This window comes from Mya arenaria, chromosome 16, assembly GCF_026914265.1.
Source record: "Mya arenaria isolate MELC-2E11 chromosome 16, ASM2691426v1".
Lineage (NCBI taxonomy): Eukaryota > Metazoa > Mollusca > Bivalvia > Myida > Myidae > Mya > Mya arenaria.
In genome coordinates this window covers 10,369,688-10,386,201 of record NC_069137.1, presented here as the reverse complement: position 1 = coordinate 10,386,201, position 16,514 = coordinate 10,369,688, and the positions used below count along the sequence as shown (strand labels likewise).

General features: G+C 36.9%; 3 protein-coding genes across 4 annotated transcripts; 2 read left to right on the top strand and 1 right to left on the bottom strand.

Annotated features, from left to right (window-relative positions):
- Window positions 1-2,223: 2,223 nt before the first annotated feature.
- Window positions 2,224-4,542, top strand: LOC128221387 (putative nuclease HARBI1). Its single transcript, XM_052930001.1, has 2 exons — window positions 2,224-3,491; window positions 4,374-4,542. Exons 1-2 carry the CDS (start codon window positions 2,224-2,226, stop codon window positions 4,540-4,542), a joined length of 1,437 nt encoding a protein of 478 aa, XP_052785961.1.
- Window positions 4,543-4,576: 34 nt separating this feature from the next.
- LOC128221386 (uncharacterized) lies at window positions 4,577-6,992 on the bottom strand. The gene is made up of 3 exons (XM_052930000.1): window positions 6,177-6,992; window positions 5,586-5,919; window positions 4,577-5,137 (listed from the first exon to the last, which is right to left on the bottom strand). The coding sequence occupies exons 1-3, from the start codon at window positions 6,572-6,574 to the stop codon at window positions 4,577-4,579; spliced, it is 1,293 nt and encodes a 430-aa protein (XP_052785960.1). The 5' UTR covers window positions 6,575-6,992.
- Window positions 6,993-8,331: 1,339 nt separating this feature from the next.
- On the top strand, window positions 8,332-12,252 carry LOC128221053 (uncharacterized). Of its 2 annotated transcripts, none has more exons than XM_052929475.1 (6): window positions 8,332-8,541; window positions 10,188-10,291; window positions 10,592-10,876; window positions 11,104-11,143; window positions 11,403-11,516; window positions 11,602-12,252. In XM_052929475.1, exons 3-6 carry the CDS (start codon window positions 10,721-10,723, stop codon window positions 12,015-12,017), a joined length of 726 nt encoding a protein of 241 aa, XP_052785435.1. In that variant the 5' UTR covers window positions 8,332-8,541; window positions 10,188-10,291; window positions 10,592-10,720; the 3' UTR covers window positions 12,018-12,252. The 2 variants fall into 2 exon arrangements, with proteins under 2 accessions (XP_052785435.1, XP_052785434.1); XM_052929474.1 differs by having other exon boundaries at window positions 10,188-10,332.
- The last annotated feature ends 4,262 nt before the right edge of the window (window positions 12,253-16,514 follow it).

Below are 16,514 nucleotides of genomic sequence, written 5' to 3'. Positions count from 1 at the left end.
AACTTGTGCCTCTTAACATTTTTGGCATTTTGGTCTACCTTGTAGTCTTTATTCTGTTCGATAAACATTCAAACTGACCTTTCATATTGTAAGCAAAAAATAAAATCGACAATGCCTTTGCCAACAAGAAATGCCTTTTAAAAAAATTGATTGGGAAATCGACATCGGCTGTTTATATTCTGACGTAGAGAAACACTGAACAGTTTTTTATGAATTCATCATTTTGTTATGAACGGTTGAAAACACCTTGCATACAAATATGCAAACGTGAGGTCATATACAGTGATTATATCACCGTATCCTTGTTAAGGGCATATATTGGAGCAAGACATATATGCAAGACGGAGGATCTACAACACCTTTCACTGTTAAGATTACATGTCCTGAAATGTGTTACCAATCATAATTATGTATCGTTCAAGTGCTGAACAGTTTTGTCTGAAGCCTGATTTTTCGCGGATCAAAAAAACAGTTAACCTGCAATCGTTCGAACAGGCGGTCGTTCGAGAACCGGCGGTCCCTCGAGGTCGGAGCTTAGTCCCGAGCATTATTCCTTCTATACTCATATAAAATTTACTGGCGCTGGATCGAAACCTAAATACAAAAATCATGCACACAACCTTATGATTTCCTCGAGGTCATAAGTTCACATTTTTTCCCGAACTTGTGTTTCAAAATAGATGAACAATTGCTAGGTGTTAAGATTTTCGCAAGCTGTAAAACTTCCAATGCCAGTTTAAAGGAAATTTGCTTAGGTGTGAACACCGTTTATCACTGTTAACGCATGACTGATGATAATTGATAAGGGCGTTTGAGAGGATAATTATGCGAAGTGGATAAAACAGACAAAATAGACGATATCCCCTAGCCCGCCTTGCAGACCAAAACAGTGTCACTGACTGAATTTATTGAATTCGTCGATATAACGCCCACATACTAATTTAAATAGTAAACATAACTATTTATTTGTTTATTTTTATTTTCATTCTACATTTAGTGTACGCCAACCTTTGTACACATGAGCGATTTCCACTACGCAAAATATAATCGGTGTCGTAGTAAACAGTCTGTTTGACGACTTCAAACCTAAAATACACTGAAATTTATTTCATTACAGATTGAAAAATTGAAACTTGGGTCGATCGAAACATTGGTTCTCTCGAGGTTTTAGCTTTGACTCCGGCGTCTTCGAGGGAGCGCAGTTTTACTGTTGTTTTGTTTCCAAAATGCCGCCTGATCCTTATTATTGGTCACTGTCACAATGTGTGTTTTTGTTACCGGAAATATTCTGATGGTTTCTTCGCACTAAGGGCATATTGTTTTGGTAGTTTCTAGCATCTCACAGACGCAAGTTTGTACTGTTTTCATAGAGGTCTGAGGGAAAAGTGTCAGCTGGCGAAACTGTGTGCACATGACTTTGAAATACGGATATACCAAATAAAGATAAACGCTACTTATACTGCACTCAGACAGTTATTTTTATCAGATTATCAGTATGTGGTTTTGAAAGATGATTAAGCAATTAAAAAGATTTAGCTCCAGGGATACGTTCTCTATCCTCGTAGAAAGGACACCATTACTTACTTCTATTAAAGAAACGAACTCGATAGTAATCGACATCATCTAACTGTAAACAAAATTCACTATGAACTATTTAGAGTGTTCGATGACTGGTTGCTTTTCCAGCGGTTGTTTGTTTCCATGTTAAAATGGCCCAGTTACACAGAAGGTCGGTCCCCAATCGGTCATTTTACTCGCTGTTTTGATCGGTTGTCATGCGTGATTTTAGTTCTGGTTTTCTGTGTAACTGGCTATCGGCGATGGACAACTGTTCAATCGATTAAAAAAACATTTCATGTGTTGCTGGTAGGTGGCCAAAAGTTACTCAAACGGGGTTGGATCGGTGATAAGGATGTTTTCATCGATAAAAATGCTAAAATACTATCGGTTTTTATCGTTTGTAAATCGGAGCTAATCGGAGCTAAATCGGGCGTACCGCTGAATAATCGGTGTTTGATAGCTAGTCATCAGTGGTTAAACACTTTCCATCTGATATAGCCGGTGATTCACATGTGGTCATCTTTGTCCGATCGGCGATATCGGTAATTAATAGCTTGCATATCTCTTGATATAGGTTGCTGTCGGTTCTTTTATTAAAACAACATGTTTAAGTGATGAGAACCGATGATTTATTTGCAGTTGAGTACTTGACCGAATAACATCATGGAGAATGGCAGAGCCATCCAGCAATTCGGTGTCATATTGCAGCAGCAGGCAATTCTCAATGTCAGATATGCTATTCAACTCGTTCAGCAGCCCATAGCTGTTCATAGACGCCGCCGAAGAAGACAAAGGAGATGGTGGACCACGCCCTGGTTAACCCAGGAGAGAAGGCTTCAATTTGGACAGTATAGCACCATTATTGCAGAGTTGCGGGAAGGGGACACCAACTCCTTCAAGAACTATATGAGGATGACACCGGAAATGTTCGACGAGCTTCTGCAACGCCTCGCGCCCAGACTTCAGAAGTCGGACACCCACTGGAGAAAAGCCCTAGATCCCGGATTGAAGCTGGCGGTAACACTACGGCACCTAGCAGCAGGGGATTCCTACCCTTCCCTCTCTTATGATTTTAGGGTGGCTAGTTCAACAATTTCCCTCTTTATCCCAGAAGTCTGCGAGGCCATAGTACAATCATATAGCGAAGATGTCATCCCTATCCCCAATACACCTGAAGAATGGAGGCCAATAGCTGAAGAGTTTGAAAGGAGGTGGAATGTCCCTCATGCATGTGGAGCTCTTGATGGCAAACACATTGCTCTGAGGAAGCCCCGCAGATCCGGCTCTGAATACTACAACTATAAAGGATTTTTCTCAATTGTGCTCATGGCTCTTGTTGATGCCAACTACAGGTTTCTGTGGATAGACGTCGGAGGTCATGGGCACATGTCAGATGCCCAGATATATAACAATTCAGAGCTCAGTGAGATGCTAGAAGATGGAACCATTGGCTTACCACCTCCAGAACCTCTTCCAAATGATGACCGTGATATGCCTTACTTCATTCTTGGTGACGATGCTTTTGGGTTAAGGACCTATTTGATGAAGCCCTTTGGAAGACGCGGCCTGGAAAGGGAGAAGCTCATAACCAATTACCGGCTATCTAGAGGAAGAAGAGTGGTCGAAAATGCATTTGGCATCCTGGCGGCCAGATTCAGAGTGCTTCTCACAACTATGCAGCAAACACCGGAAATTGCTGCAACCATAGTTGAATCGTGTGTGTGCTTGCACAATCTAATGAGGATTAGGTATCCCGGCCTACAACAAGCTCAACTGGACCAAGAGGATGACCAGCATAACCTTGTTCCTGGAGCCTTGAGAACGAATGAGATGCTGACTGCAATCCAGCAAGTAAGGGGCCATAATCGTGACGCAACCGACGCCAAACAGCAGAGGGAGTACTTATCCAAGTACTTTAATAGTGCAGCCGGGTCTGTGCCTTGGCAAGACAGAATGGTAAACTAGCCACAAGATAGTTTATAGTGAGATGACAGGACAGAAACAATATTCATACCTGAAATGACATTTGATTGTAGAGATCTTTTATCATATTGTACTGTTTTGTTTGTAAGTTAACAGCTGAAACTGTTTTGTTTGCAAGTTAACAGCTGAAACTGTTTTGTGCTACTTGATTTTAATAATAAAAACACAATTTGCCATTTACGTTGTTCATAGATTGTTATATCATTTAACCTGAGCTACACTTATTTAATTAAGGAATGAAGATAAAAACTTTACGTTTTCATAGAGGTATGAAAAAAAAACTGATCACATACTATGAAACCGCAAAGCGGCTTCTTAGAATATGTGATTAGGGTGTTTTTCATACCTCGATGAAAACTAAAAAAAAATCCCTCCATTTTTTATAATTTAGCATTAATTATAGTGAATAATAAAACAATATGGTATGTTACAACGTTATTTGCAAGTCACGTTTTTCCAGCAGAACAACGTTGACGTCATCGCGCGTGCATTAATTTTGTTATGAGGTTATAAAAAAACATTATCGATCAACACAGACAACCAATAGTGGTGAATACAAATACCTAAATTTTACAATTGTGTTATTAATTTGTGATTAATTGGGGAACTATTATAAAAACCAGGGGCCAAATAAACAGATAAAAATATACTCTCTGTACCTCAGTTTAATTGAAACAAATATATTGTTACGTGAAAAGCAAATTAAACAGTTTTCCATAAATGCAGTTACACCACCAATTACACAAACAGTCGTTCAAACATAAAAAGTACAACAAACAAAACTGCACTTCTTGTGGACTTCCTGTCCTCATGTTGTCATTCGTCTAAAGGTCTTCAGAGCCCTCCTCAGGCTGTGAGGAGACAGGGATACCAGCTGTCACCATGCTAGCTGTGAAAATGTCCTCAGGCAAGGTTTGTCGGGGAGCTGACTGTTCCTGTGACTGTAATGTCCCTGGAGGTAACCTGGGTGTGTTTGGCGAATATAATCGCACCCCATAGAACCCTACACGCTGGCTTGAGGTGGGTTGCTGGTTCACTGTGAGGGATCAGGCTGCCACTGTGGTTGCTGGTATGACATGGGTCTGCCTGTAACTGGAGCTTGAGGTTGGGGCGGAGCTTGAGTGTCACTGCGTGCATGGGCATTTCGCTGGACATCTTGCAGAACAGTCCAAATGCGGTTTGATGCCTCCATATACAGGTCCTCAGGCAGCTGTCTAAGAATGTTCGCACTCATGTCGGCAAAGTTTTGCCTCTGACGCTCCTGGGCGGTACTCTCTGGTCGGAGGTACCTTGCCAAATTGTCTCCTACCACCATTAGCTGCTGACTACAACGGACAAGAGCCTGGATACCCTCATCAGGCGCTGTATCGACTACCTTGGCTCTCTTGGGGTCACGCACAAGTGGAGGTCGCGTGCATGTGGCAGGGTCTGAAGACGCAGAGATAGGAGGAGTACTATTTGGTCGCTCTAACGAAGCATCAGCTGCAGAGACGTCCTCTTCGGCTTCTTGTGTGGGGACAACTCGGTTAGTCTGGCCCTCGTCATCAAGGTCAGGAAGTTGGACGTGAAGTCTGGCTGCTCTTTTCTGCTTAATCTGTAAAACATTAAAGACAATACTTTTTAGTGTTATGTACATTTAAAAACAGGGGACCGGTGTGGCGCCCAGTGGTATGGTATCCGACTCTCAATCCCTTGGTCTCTCACCCATGTGGGTTTGAGCCTCGCAAGGGGTGAACATCTTTATGTGAGAAAGCCTTCCGGCTGACTTGCGGTAGGTCAGTGTTTTCACCAAGTTGTTTGTCTGTGCAACTCAGACGAGATTCTGGAGTTTTCCTCCACTTGTTATTAGCCGAGCGTCGCGCAATGACTGAAATACTGTCGAAGTTACGTAAAACCCAACACAAACAAAACAAAAGAGCAAACGTTTAAAAACAATGTTGGAAACTGAAAACAAATGTGAAATAAAACAAAATGTACACGTTAAAATAATGTTTATATTTTATATTTAATAACTTTTACTGAAAACAAATTGTTTCACTTACGCTGCAAACAGTTCGGGATTTCACTGCACCTATGTGCGGAAGCAGAAACTGGAAACGTTCCCACAGTCTCCTGGCCTTGTCAGTGACTCCTTCTACTTCAAAACCACTCCCAGATGGAGTGACCTTCTTGTTCTTGATTTCACTCAGCTTGGACCTTGTGGACTGATACCACTGTTTGATATCCTTGGCATCACGGCCTATAAGTTCGCTCAGCTCCTCCCACTTCCTCTCCCTGGATTGTGTATCCCTCCATTGGTCTCTGTGTTTGTCGTACAGGAAGTCATTGGCTAACAAGAACTCACGAATCTTGTCCTGATCTTCCTCGGAGATGATACTGAAAGTACACAACAAACAAAGCATTTGAAAATAATTACATAGGATGAGAACACATGCATTTTCCGTCATATCTCAACACGGGCTCGACATAATTTTTTAAATGGAATGATTAAGCAAATCACGAGCTTAACATGAATGAAAAAATGGTAGGAGTTGACATATTTTTTTAAAATTTATTTAAAATTAATTACAATGAATCAGTTTTATATTTTTAAATTAATTAGATATTGCTGAAGTGCATGTAATGCTACTAACACTATGCGATTTCTGGGCTTCTTGGTCTTTGACTTGGGTTTGGTGTTCTGAGTGACGTCTTCCTGTGTCTCTCCACCATCCGTACTGTCATGAACATCAGAGGCATCGTCATGAACAGAATCACAGGATTCTTTGCCGACTACTGTAGAATCATTCCCACTCATCATAGGAGAGACGTTACGAGGTTCAAGGACATCCACTGAGCAGTTCTCTGGGGAATGCTGCTGCTTGGATCCGCCACTACCGCTTCCGTCTTTAGCACCAACTGTACCACTGGCACCGTGGCAACAAGCACTTCCCCTGACGATGGATCTTTTTGTGATCTGTGGGACCTCATCAGAGGCAGTCATGGGGGTCTTGCATTTGTCGGATTTCTTAAATTTCTTTTTTGCAGGCATTGTCAGAGAAGTTAAGTCCAATGTGGCGCGGATTAAACTACTGCAGAAACTGGAGCAAAACTACTGGCGACGGCCTATATAATACCGAGCAACACCCGACATCACCAATCGAACGCCGTTCTGTCTCCGACTAGCCACCGATTAGTCACTCACAAAATCTGACTGGTCACCGATCAAAAGCGTCTGGCAACCGATCAACAGCCGATGAGTACGTATAAATACCGATTGGCCATTTACAAATTAAACCCACCGATGACACGATGGCGGCAATCGATCGATCACAGATTGAATCCCTATTAACCACCGATCAAAACCGACGAAATCCCGCATTTTGATTTTCATCTTTATTCTATCGGTGGTAAGTATTAGTTGATCGGTTGCCTATCGGTGGCTCATCGGTGATATCGGTTGTAGACAGGTTGTCAATCGGTAATTTGTAAACTAATTTCACCGATCGAGAATTTTAAACATGTTTAAAAATCCCAATCGGTTATTTTTCACCGATATAACTTATCTTTTCCCAATAGCAGTTGATAGGTGGAAAACAGGTGACCAATAGGTGATATCAATGTTAAATACGTTGTCATCGGTTCACTTCTAAAAAAAACCCGATCAATCACCGATGGCTGTGTGTAACTGGGGTGTTACTCTGTTATTTGTTTTAACTCAATGATTTAAAAACAGTTATCCTAAATGGAATGTTGATAAGCTGACTCCGATTGTGCAAATCATTTCCGACTTTAGATTGAAACATACACTTCTAGCTATCTTATTCATGCACTTAAACCTAAAAATGTCATGACCTGAACTGAAACATGATATACGATTTATAAGTTCTCCTCGTTGTATTGTAAATAGAAAAGAGTTTCGTATGTTTACAGTATAATTGAAATGTTTAATGTGACGTTTAAACTCGTTTTAGAACATTAAACATTTATTACGGTATTTATCTTGTGCAAGACGGTTTAAGGTAAGACTTGCAAAATTATAGAAAATAGACTGGTTCATTGTAAACCAAGGTTACTACACTAAATTTGCAAAATGAATTAATGTTGATACAAGTATCTTGTCGGCTTATTTCATACAAGAACGAATCACATAGTATTCAGTTATCTTCTGTAGCCAAGTGGTTAGTATACATGACCGCAAATACATTGTCAACATGGAATCCGTTTGAAACCCCTTTACATTAGTCGTTGTTTCTGTTTTGTACTCATCAATTCAGTTTTTGATATTTACATCCGATAATTGATATTTTATGGCTAAAAGCGTAACTAAAGATTTTTCGGCAGTTCAGATATGTTTGATTGTGTCCTTTCTTATATGAATGTAATGAAGGCATTGATGCTAAAATCAGCTGATTTAGAGACAAAACTTAACCAATGTCGAAACAGTTAATCTAGAAAAGTGCTGCTTTGAGAAAATATAATACAACCTTCACTTTCAGCCAATTGCTGATAGGCAATCATTAAGTACTAATCGAAATCATTAATGAGTTTAACTTTTACGGGTGATAAATGGTCCGCCTACTAGCACGTATATTAACAAGGAGCGACAATTGTAATGAGTACATGCAATATGTAAAAAAATCATAAACGATAAGATGAGATAAATCAATTGAATTTTCGTCATGTGCTGATATAATTTTCGCATAAAGAGTTTTTTTTGAAAACCCACATTTTCTGTTTCTGTTATATATCAAGTGGTGGTTGATAGTGTTGTTCACTACAAGGAAAAAAATGTCATCCTTAAAAGTTTATAGTGAGAGGCAATGATGCGCCGAGTGTTGTGCTTAAGTCTAAGATAAACACGTTAAGACATGAAATGGCCCTTGTACAATGCCATATAAAAGTCATATAAGTGCTGAAGAACTTACCGAAGAAAGATTTAAATTCAGCAAAACTGAAACATGTGTTAAAAGTAATCAAGCTGTGACTTATTAAAATATCGGGACTAGAAACGTTGAGGTATATATATATAATTGTAATATTACCACGGTGACGGTTATACTCCGCATCGCTGTTTTATATCTATATAGACTTTTCATTCGGTAAATTGAAATGAGGAACACAAATTGTAGCTTTAAAAATTAGATTTAATTCAATAAATTCACTATGTGTGGCAGTGTAATCATGTAGAGTGTGTCTCTCGTCGAGTACTTACTTAATTGTTATACCTATGACTCCATCGCGGTTGGTTTCTGGACTATTATCTTCACTGTACAATGTTTTATTAACACATTTTCAAACATATTAGAACTTAACACCTGTGAGATTTGAGATTCTTTAAATAGAGATAGTTCATATTGTTCTTCAGTAAATGAATTAAAAGAGTGGTATAGTATTATTGTTGCGAACTTAATTATTTAATGGTTAATTTAATCATGAATCAAGTTAAAGTAGCTCCTGTTAAATACGTAAACATAGACGATATCATAATCCGATAGATACAAATAAAGAATAGGAATATGTTTAAGTAAATTGATCCACTAAACTTTAATTATTATTTTTTTCAGAATTAAGCTTTATTGGCATTAAAACCTTCGTTAAGGATTTGATATGTTGTCTACATTATTTATATTTTATGATAAACCTTTCATGTATTTCATGTTGCATGATTTAAATTAAAACGTACCTGAAAATCTTACAATTGTAGTTAAACACCAAAACTATCTATACATTAAATTGCAGTTTAAAGGGTCACAGTCTACATTTATCATTCTAACTAAATTTCGATTAAAAAAAACAACAACCTCATAGTAATCTAATATCAATCTCATGAAACATGAATTTCTTAATATAAAAGAAAGCCAAATATTAAATCAGTAGAAACTATTGACACGAGTTCAAATACATCTGTATCTTTGAGAAAATGTGATCAACTTATGATTAACGTATCCCGGCTAGGTTTTAATGTAATATATTTGAATAAAAAAGTTACTTATGACAAAATTAAAATTGATAAATAGAAAAAAAAAGAAAAAAAAAGAATTTTGTAAATTTTTATTTAAAAGGGTCATTAAATAAAGATCAAGCTGTATAAGTGTAAAAGTACTAATACCACTTTCTTCCATTTTCTATAGTAAACAAAGACTAATTCTACAAATATTCCATAACTAAATTTATTCAAATTTGGACTAATTATGATTATTAAGGTAACTATCAATGATTGATAACTCTAAACCTGGTTCATCATTCTGATTAGTATTATCAGAGTTTAGTTATTTATAAAAATCGCATAAATCTGCAAAGCCAACGTCGGGGATATTGTGTTTCTTATTTAGGTTGTTAGAATATATTTCAATAGTACTTAGGTTTTGTCGATCTCATATTCGTATCTTTGACGTGTATTTCTCTTGAAATTTACAAAATTAGTGTGCAATTCCTGTTTATAATTTTAACTTGCTATGCTCAATTTAGTCCTATCGGCTATTCCTTTAAAAAATGGTATTAACATTCAATTTTATGGTTTATCTTCCTTAACTCTTTACCTTGGTCAGTATATATTTTAATCACATATGTCTTTAAACAATTACAACTAACTATAACTTTAATATGCCATTTGCTTTACACTTATTGTCGAACTTACCGGTCTTGTTCATCTCCTAACGTAGGTTAAACACAGAGGACACTAATCCTGCCAGACATCAGCACTGTATTCAGTTTACTCGTAGTGTAACAAGCAGGGCACCAGCCAGTCACCTTTACTGAAATCAGGGTATGATGACTAACGGTCCCAAGCCCTCAGGAAAGGAGAGGGTACGTTATATTATTACATATTGTTGAAATGTGGTGTTGTCGTTGTTTTACATTTAAACAAATTGTTTTTTAAGTAAACTTTAGGGAAAAAATGATTAATCCATAATTAAGTAATTAATATTGATTTTTAAGTACGTAAACTATGAAGAATGTATTGTACTTTTATAACTCGTCAAGTTGAAATCAAAAACATAAAATGACCGAATAAACTGAACTAGTTTGTGTGAAATGTGATGTTTACAATGTGTTTTCTTTTCAGGGGTCCTGCAAATGCAATTATATTCGTTTAAAAGGGACAGCTTTTATTTGTATACTCACAACCGCCATTCTTTCGTTGGTATTTCTTGTTCAGATAATAATCTTGGCTTCTTTTAGACCATCTTTAACAATGCCTCAAGAAAGCTTAACATGTATTCCTTGCGATGCTTTCAATGCTAACACAAAACTAGGCCCAGAACCTCCTGGTAGCTCTGCTATCAAACAAAGAGACGATGGGATGTGCTGCGGACCTGCTAAAATCATTTTGCAGTTAATATTACAAATGGTAAACATTTGTTGTGAAACTTAACGCAGCAATTTTCTTATCATCTGTAAACCCAATGCATGTTATATGTTTCGTCGGAAACTGTAAAAAATCACTTGCACATTGAACCTGCTTTAATGATCTTCAAATTTTGCTTTAACAATACCTTTTTAATTTTTAAAGATTATTTAGTTTGTCAATATATATATGTATGCCATTTGTAAGACATGCACTTTACATCACATCAGGAAATGCGAGCCCAGTATCACTACAGCAACTCAGGTCAAAGTAAGCATAACTAATTATATAATAAACTACTGAAACTAGCTCAGAAGCCTGAAGTGTAAACACAAACCCCGTTTAATGACAGAGGGTAAACGCCAAAGACATAAAAAAACAAAAGCAGAGAAGTTGAGTGTTTCTGTCAAGGAAGTAATTGCAGAGCCATAAACAATGAATTCCTCGCTTATAAGTACATAAGTGTATAAACATTTTTCATTTCCGTCAACTACAACTTTTTCAACGATGTGTTTGTTACATAATACAGGTTTCATTGACATAGCAGAAGACTCTGCCACCTGTGAAAGACAAACACACGACAACCAGCCCATTGCTAAAGCAGTTGGAATTGTGGAGTTCAAACCTAACTACATTGTAGATGGTAAGAGCATATCTACATTATTTATCACTTTGTTTGATTTGTGTATCTTTATCTGATATTATTGTAAATCTTATTCTGATTCAAGGTCATTACAAGGTCCTGTGGAATAAAAACGGTCGTACATTTTACACCAAAAGCTGCGTCCACTTGGAACACGAAGGCGAAATATTTGTACGGCAGTCTGGCTACTACATCGTTTCTTCACAGCTAAATTTACTGCCTAGAAAGGAAACATGCACATCGATGAATGAAACCAGACCAAAGATTTTCAGTCATCATGTTGATCTTCTTTCCCACATATATGGAACCACTGGTGTCCTGATGCAAACCATGAACTCAATTGTAGGAAATTGTTGTTATTTTACAAGTTTCCTGTCAGCAGTTTTCAAGCTGAACAAATATGACAGGCTCTATGTATCTGTATCCAGTCCTGAAATGCTCTACCTTGACAATTACAATGATCATTTCCTGGTTTATTACACTTATGATCTGCCATACTAAAATACGATTCAATTACGTTTACATTAACACATCAAACTCCATTGGTAATGGCTTAAAATTTTATTACAGCTTTAACTTTATTTTACAAAAAATTCCTATTATCATTATTTTCATTTTTTTTTTAAATACTTGTTATCATTAGTATCAGTATCATTGCTGTTCACATTTTGTTGTTTTGTTTTGTTTTATTACTATTATAATTATTATCGTCATTAAAATTATGTTATAATCCGTATATTGACAAATTCAGTTCATCCTGACAAAAGTTATTCTTAATGATATTTGCAATATTGCCACGAACCCTTCAACAAGGTTTATGTTTGAAATAGTGACTACAAGTCATTTGCCCGGGAACTCGATTTTTCTATTTTTCTGAACTGTCAGAGGAAAAGCACAAACAGTACTCAATCATCGAATCAATAATCTGCCTACAACCGACCTCAACAGTCAATCGCAAAGAAGGTCTGCATTATAATGACAATGGTAAAGAAAATCGGCCACACAATATACACTTACTCCATCCTCAAATGTTGAAGGGATGTGAAACATTCAAAGACAGTTTATTCAATTTCGGTGATAAAAGACAACATCTGAATTGAAAAAGAATGGAACAAAGACTTTGTCCGTGTAGTCCTAAACACTCTACTCGCGGTATGATGCCCTTGTTCATAATCGTCATGCTTTTTTTGTTTGCTTTATTGGACTTTTCCACTGTAGCAAAATTAACCCATTTTGCATGGCAGCCATTTTTAAATTTTCACATCTGAGATTGATTTCAACAGAACTCACGAAGCTTTTAATGAGTTTTAGATCATACTTAACACAGTTTGCACGGATACGAAAAACTGACACAGGTATTCATTAAGCTCAGTGGTTGGAAGCAAGTGAATATTTCTGTAATTCCCTTGTATATGACGGATTGTTCTGTTCTGTACGGTGTGTTTCGCTTAATGTTATCAGATTTTCAAATTGGTCCACATCTACGATTTTAAACATTACATGCGCTTACTCATTGTTTTTGTGATGATGTTTGTTTTCACTGGAAACCATTGTTTCAAATTCACATAATTGTTTGCATCATTTTGCATTATTATTCCTTAAAATTCTGCTTCGGAAACATGGTTACATTTAATTTAACAAATCCCCACCAAAAGCCCATTTGCAGTGCAGACGGCAATATATAAGTTAACTGTACATGTATTGTACAAGGCAAGGGAAGCCAATCATAAAATAATTGAGAATAACTAGTCCCGATGTGTCCGCAATGATGTAATCATTCACCAATATGCTCCTCTCCTTAAACTATAAGCATGAAACACAATGATATCACATTGTTGAATGTGTAAGGCAATTTTCTGCCGCCGATCTGATGTGCTATAAAATATGATGTTTCGCTTCAATGTAAACAGGTTTTATCATCGATGTTTTAGTTACATTTGTTAAACCTTCATAGAAACAAGCCTGTTTATGGAGAACAAGTTTATAAGTTCTGATTGTAACCTATTTTTTTGACATTGATGCTTATAAAATTTAAAGTTACAGTGGTAAGAAATATATACCTAAATAATATAGGGTTAATACACCTTTCTGAGGTCGTTACCATCTGCAAAGGCCCGCGAAATGGTTTACAGCCCGAGTTTTAAGGGCCTTTGCCGATGGTAATGACCGAAAAAATGCGTATTATCGCTAGTATTGCATAAGATACGCACCATAAGTAACTTTGGTATTCGAAAAAGCTGTTATATGTGACGAAAATGCAAAAACAGTTAGTTCAAAATAACATCAATAACAGGTACTTGTGTGACGTCTTGAGCGATGTTCGTTGAAGAAGTTTTACAAATGCCCGATTAGGGCCGCAACATTACTCGACCGTTGCATTTTTGTTTCGACGTCATTTTATGGAATGTTTTGTCGATTTGAAAGTGTGTTTTTTTAGAATTTTGCTGGATTTCTTGGATTATTAACACACAATACCTATCGGGTAATAGATAAATCACCGATATGTTTCTGGTTTTAACATTTGTTGGTTTGCAACTAATTTAAACCTGGAACCTTTGTTGAAATGGTCTGGATAAAATACTTCAATCTTCGCTTCAGAAGTTCAGTATCAGGAAAAAAGAATTATGTGAGCATTCTTTGTTCATTACATCGACGTAATGCAATCATGTCCATATAAGTCGTTTGTTCTGAGTTAAATCGACATAAATAACTTCAGTCGGGAGGATAAAACGTTTTGGTCTTAATTTAGTGTTTGTAAAACGGTGTTTAGTAATCTGCCAGGAAAAGACAACTCACAAGAACATATGTAAGTTCATTATCATTGCTTTAATATTTGTATACAGCTATCAAATTTATGTTGAAATTAATAACATGTTGGTGTTAAAATTATCAGGGTTCTAAATAAATTTCGGTTAAGCTTGAACTGTTCCAAATAGAAATGTAAGCGACCAGATCATTTGATAATTTTTGTATTGTTTCCATTTTGAACCGGATAAAAATGTTTTTGAAATGTACTTTTTCAGGCAGCTGGTTCCTATTGAGAACCCTGGACTAATAATAGCAGATTATTTAACTGCAAAGTCACACAGTAAACTTGTTTCATTAAAACATATTTACCTTTGTCAAGCATAACATAACAGTGTTATTAGCCTTTAGCTTGCCCAAATTTCTATATTCTGATAAAATACCAGCCAAGCACTATACAATTATGCACTAGTCAATTTTAACCACGCCCCCCCCCCCCAGGTCCGGGGAAAGCCGGGGAAATGGGCCCGTGTTTTTACCTTCCAGGAGGCCCCGCAGTGCCGGGTGAATGCGGTGGTTTTGTAGAAAAATAGTAGGGAGAAGGCATTACATAGGGTCCCAGGGGTGCGGGGGAATTTGGCAGGGATTTTACCATCAGTTCGTGCCCACAGGGCGGAGATTTTACTCTGGGTTGGCTTGACCAAAAGTCAAAGTCCCCGCTATTCCCCGGACCTGGGGGCCGTGGTTACAATTGACTGGTGCATTATGACTAGTCAGAAATTAGAAATTTTTAGACGCACAATAAGAAATTCAACTAAGTTTTTACCTTCAGGCTAGTGCTTCATTTAGAACTATAGATATTGTTTGAACTTAAATCAACTTGATATTTAAAGAGCAACAATATTACCGTTATATATCACAACAATTATGAACAGATGTATGTATGCTATGGTAAAATATAACCAAATGACACACAGCTTTTGTCTGAACAAGTTATTTTTCAAATCTTAAATGATTCATCATATTTAATATTCATTTTAATATGTATTAGCTTTTTTAATACTTTACTGTATCGCCCGTTCGGCAAGCGCTTCAATATATTGTAAGTCATTTAATGCTTCTGGAGCATAGTGCATAAATATAATATAACCCTGGTTAGAGTTACCCTTGGTTTTTTTAACGTGCACCAGTGTATCACACTCTCACACGGAACCCCGTTTAATGTCGAAGACGATTTGTATATTTAAGTGATGCGACGGGGAATCGAACCTGTTGCCGCTGGATTGATAGTCAAGTGAGTTTCCATTTTCCTACGGTTCCACCACAATAAATGATAATGAGCCATTGTATATGCATTAAATATGCGTGCTTAATGTTGTGTTTTAAACAAGCGCTAAATGTTCTTTATTATAACCTCCAACCGATGCTCTCGTCCTATAGCAGGATATGCAGAGGTTTATAAGTGAAAAGCTTTAAGCATCAAAACATATTCATATTCGTAATTTTGGTGCAAAGACTGTACGCAAGGCGTACATGTAGTGCATGCCTGGCACGGAGGAACTTACTCGCATTATCTATTTGTACATTCTGAAATGTCTGTAATTCACACCGGTATACATTTGGACACTAAAATAAAATAAGGCCGAAGTAATTATATGTTTAACGTCAGCTCGCCGTCAGCTTTGTATTGGGCGCTCAAAGCCGTGGAAACACAGCCTACTCAACTGTCTACATATATCAAAGAAGATTTGCATTTATTAGCTTTAATGATAATAAGGTACATTTAAAAGAATAGCCTGTGCAGTTATTAGCTTTTTTAAAACGTTGTTCCTTAGCTAAACATAAAATAATCACATTTACAATAAATGTTTGACGACCCCATCAGCGTGACACTAATAAAACAGTTATGTTAAAGCTTTTAATTTGAATTTGTTGGAAACATTATGATGCATGACATTTTGTCGAACAAGCAAAAACAAACACGTCTTAACAATTACGCTAAAGATTGACCTTGATATTTTACCCATCTGTATGTGCATGTACACGATATTCCCTGTTATATCCATGTCATTTACGTTAGATTCGCCACAAAATAATTATGCAGCATTGAAGTGTGTAGTAAAGGAATATCTGGAGTATCTGTAACAATAAAAGAAACCTTTTTTTATTTTTAAAGGCAAAGCCAGGTCAGAATTATATGCCTTTATACTTGGTTATGAAAATACCAAAACAGAACATTTCCACCATTTGAGA

Excerpts from the sequence above, each read along its gene's own strand:
- LOC128221387 (XM_052930001.1), top strand. The coding sequence starts at position 2,224 with ATGGAGAATGGCAGAGCCATCCAGCAATTCGGTGTCATATTGCAGCAG. Across the intron at positions 3,492-4,373 it reads TACTTTAATAGTGCAGCCGG|GTCTTCAGAGCCCTCCTCAG; the intron begins GTCTGTGCCTTG and ends ATTCGTCTAAAG.
- LOC128221386 (XM_052930000.1), bottom strand. The coding sequence starts at position 6,574 with ATGCCTGCAAAAAAGAAATTTAAGAAATCCGACAAATGCAAGACCCCC. Across the intron at positions 5,920-6,176 it reads AAGCCCAGAAATCGCATAGT|TATCATCTCCGAGGAAGATC; the intron begins GTTAGTAGCATT and ends GTGTACTTTCAG. Across the intron at positions 5,138-5,585 it reads AATCCCGAACTGTTTGCAGC|ATTAAGCAGAAAAGAGCAGC; the intron begins GTAAGTGAAACA and ends AATGTTTTACAG.
- LOC128221053 (XM_052929474.1), top strand. The coding sequence starts at position 10,294 with ATGATGACTAACGGTCCCAAGCCCTCAGGAAAGGAGAGG. Across the intron at positions 10,333-10,591 it reads AGCCCTCAGGAAAGGAGAGG|GGGTCCTGCAAATGCAATTA; the intron begins GTACGTTATATT and ends TTTTCTTTTCAG. Across the intron at positions 10,877-11,103 it reads TGCAGTTAATATTACAAATG|GAAATGCGAGCCCAGTATCA; the intron begins GTAAACATTTGT and ends ACATCACATCAG.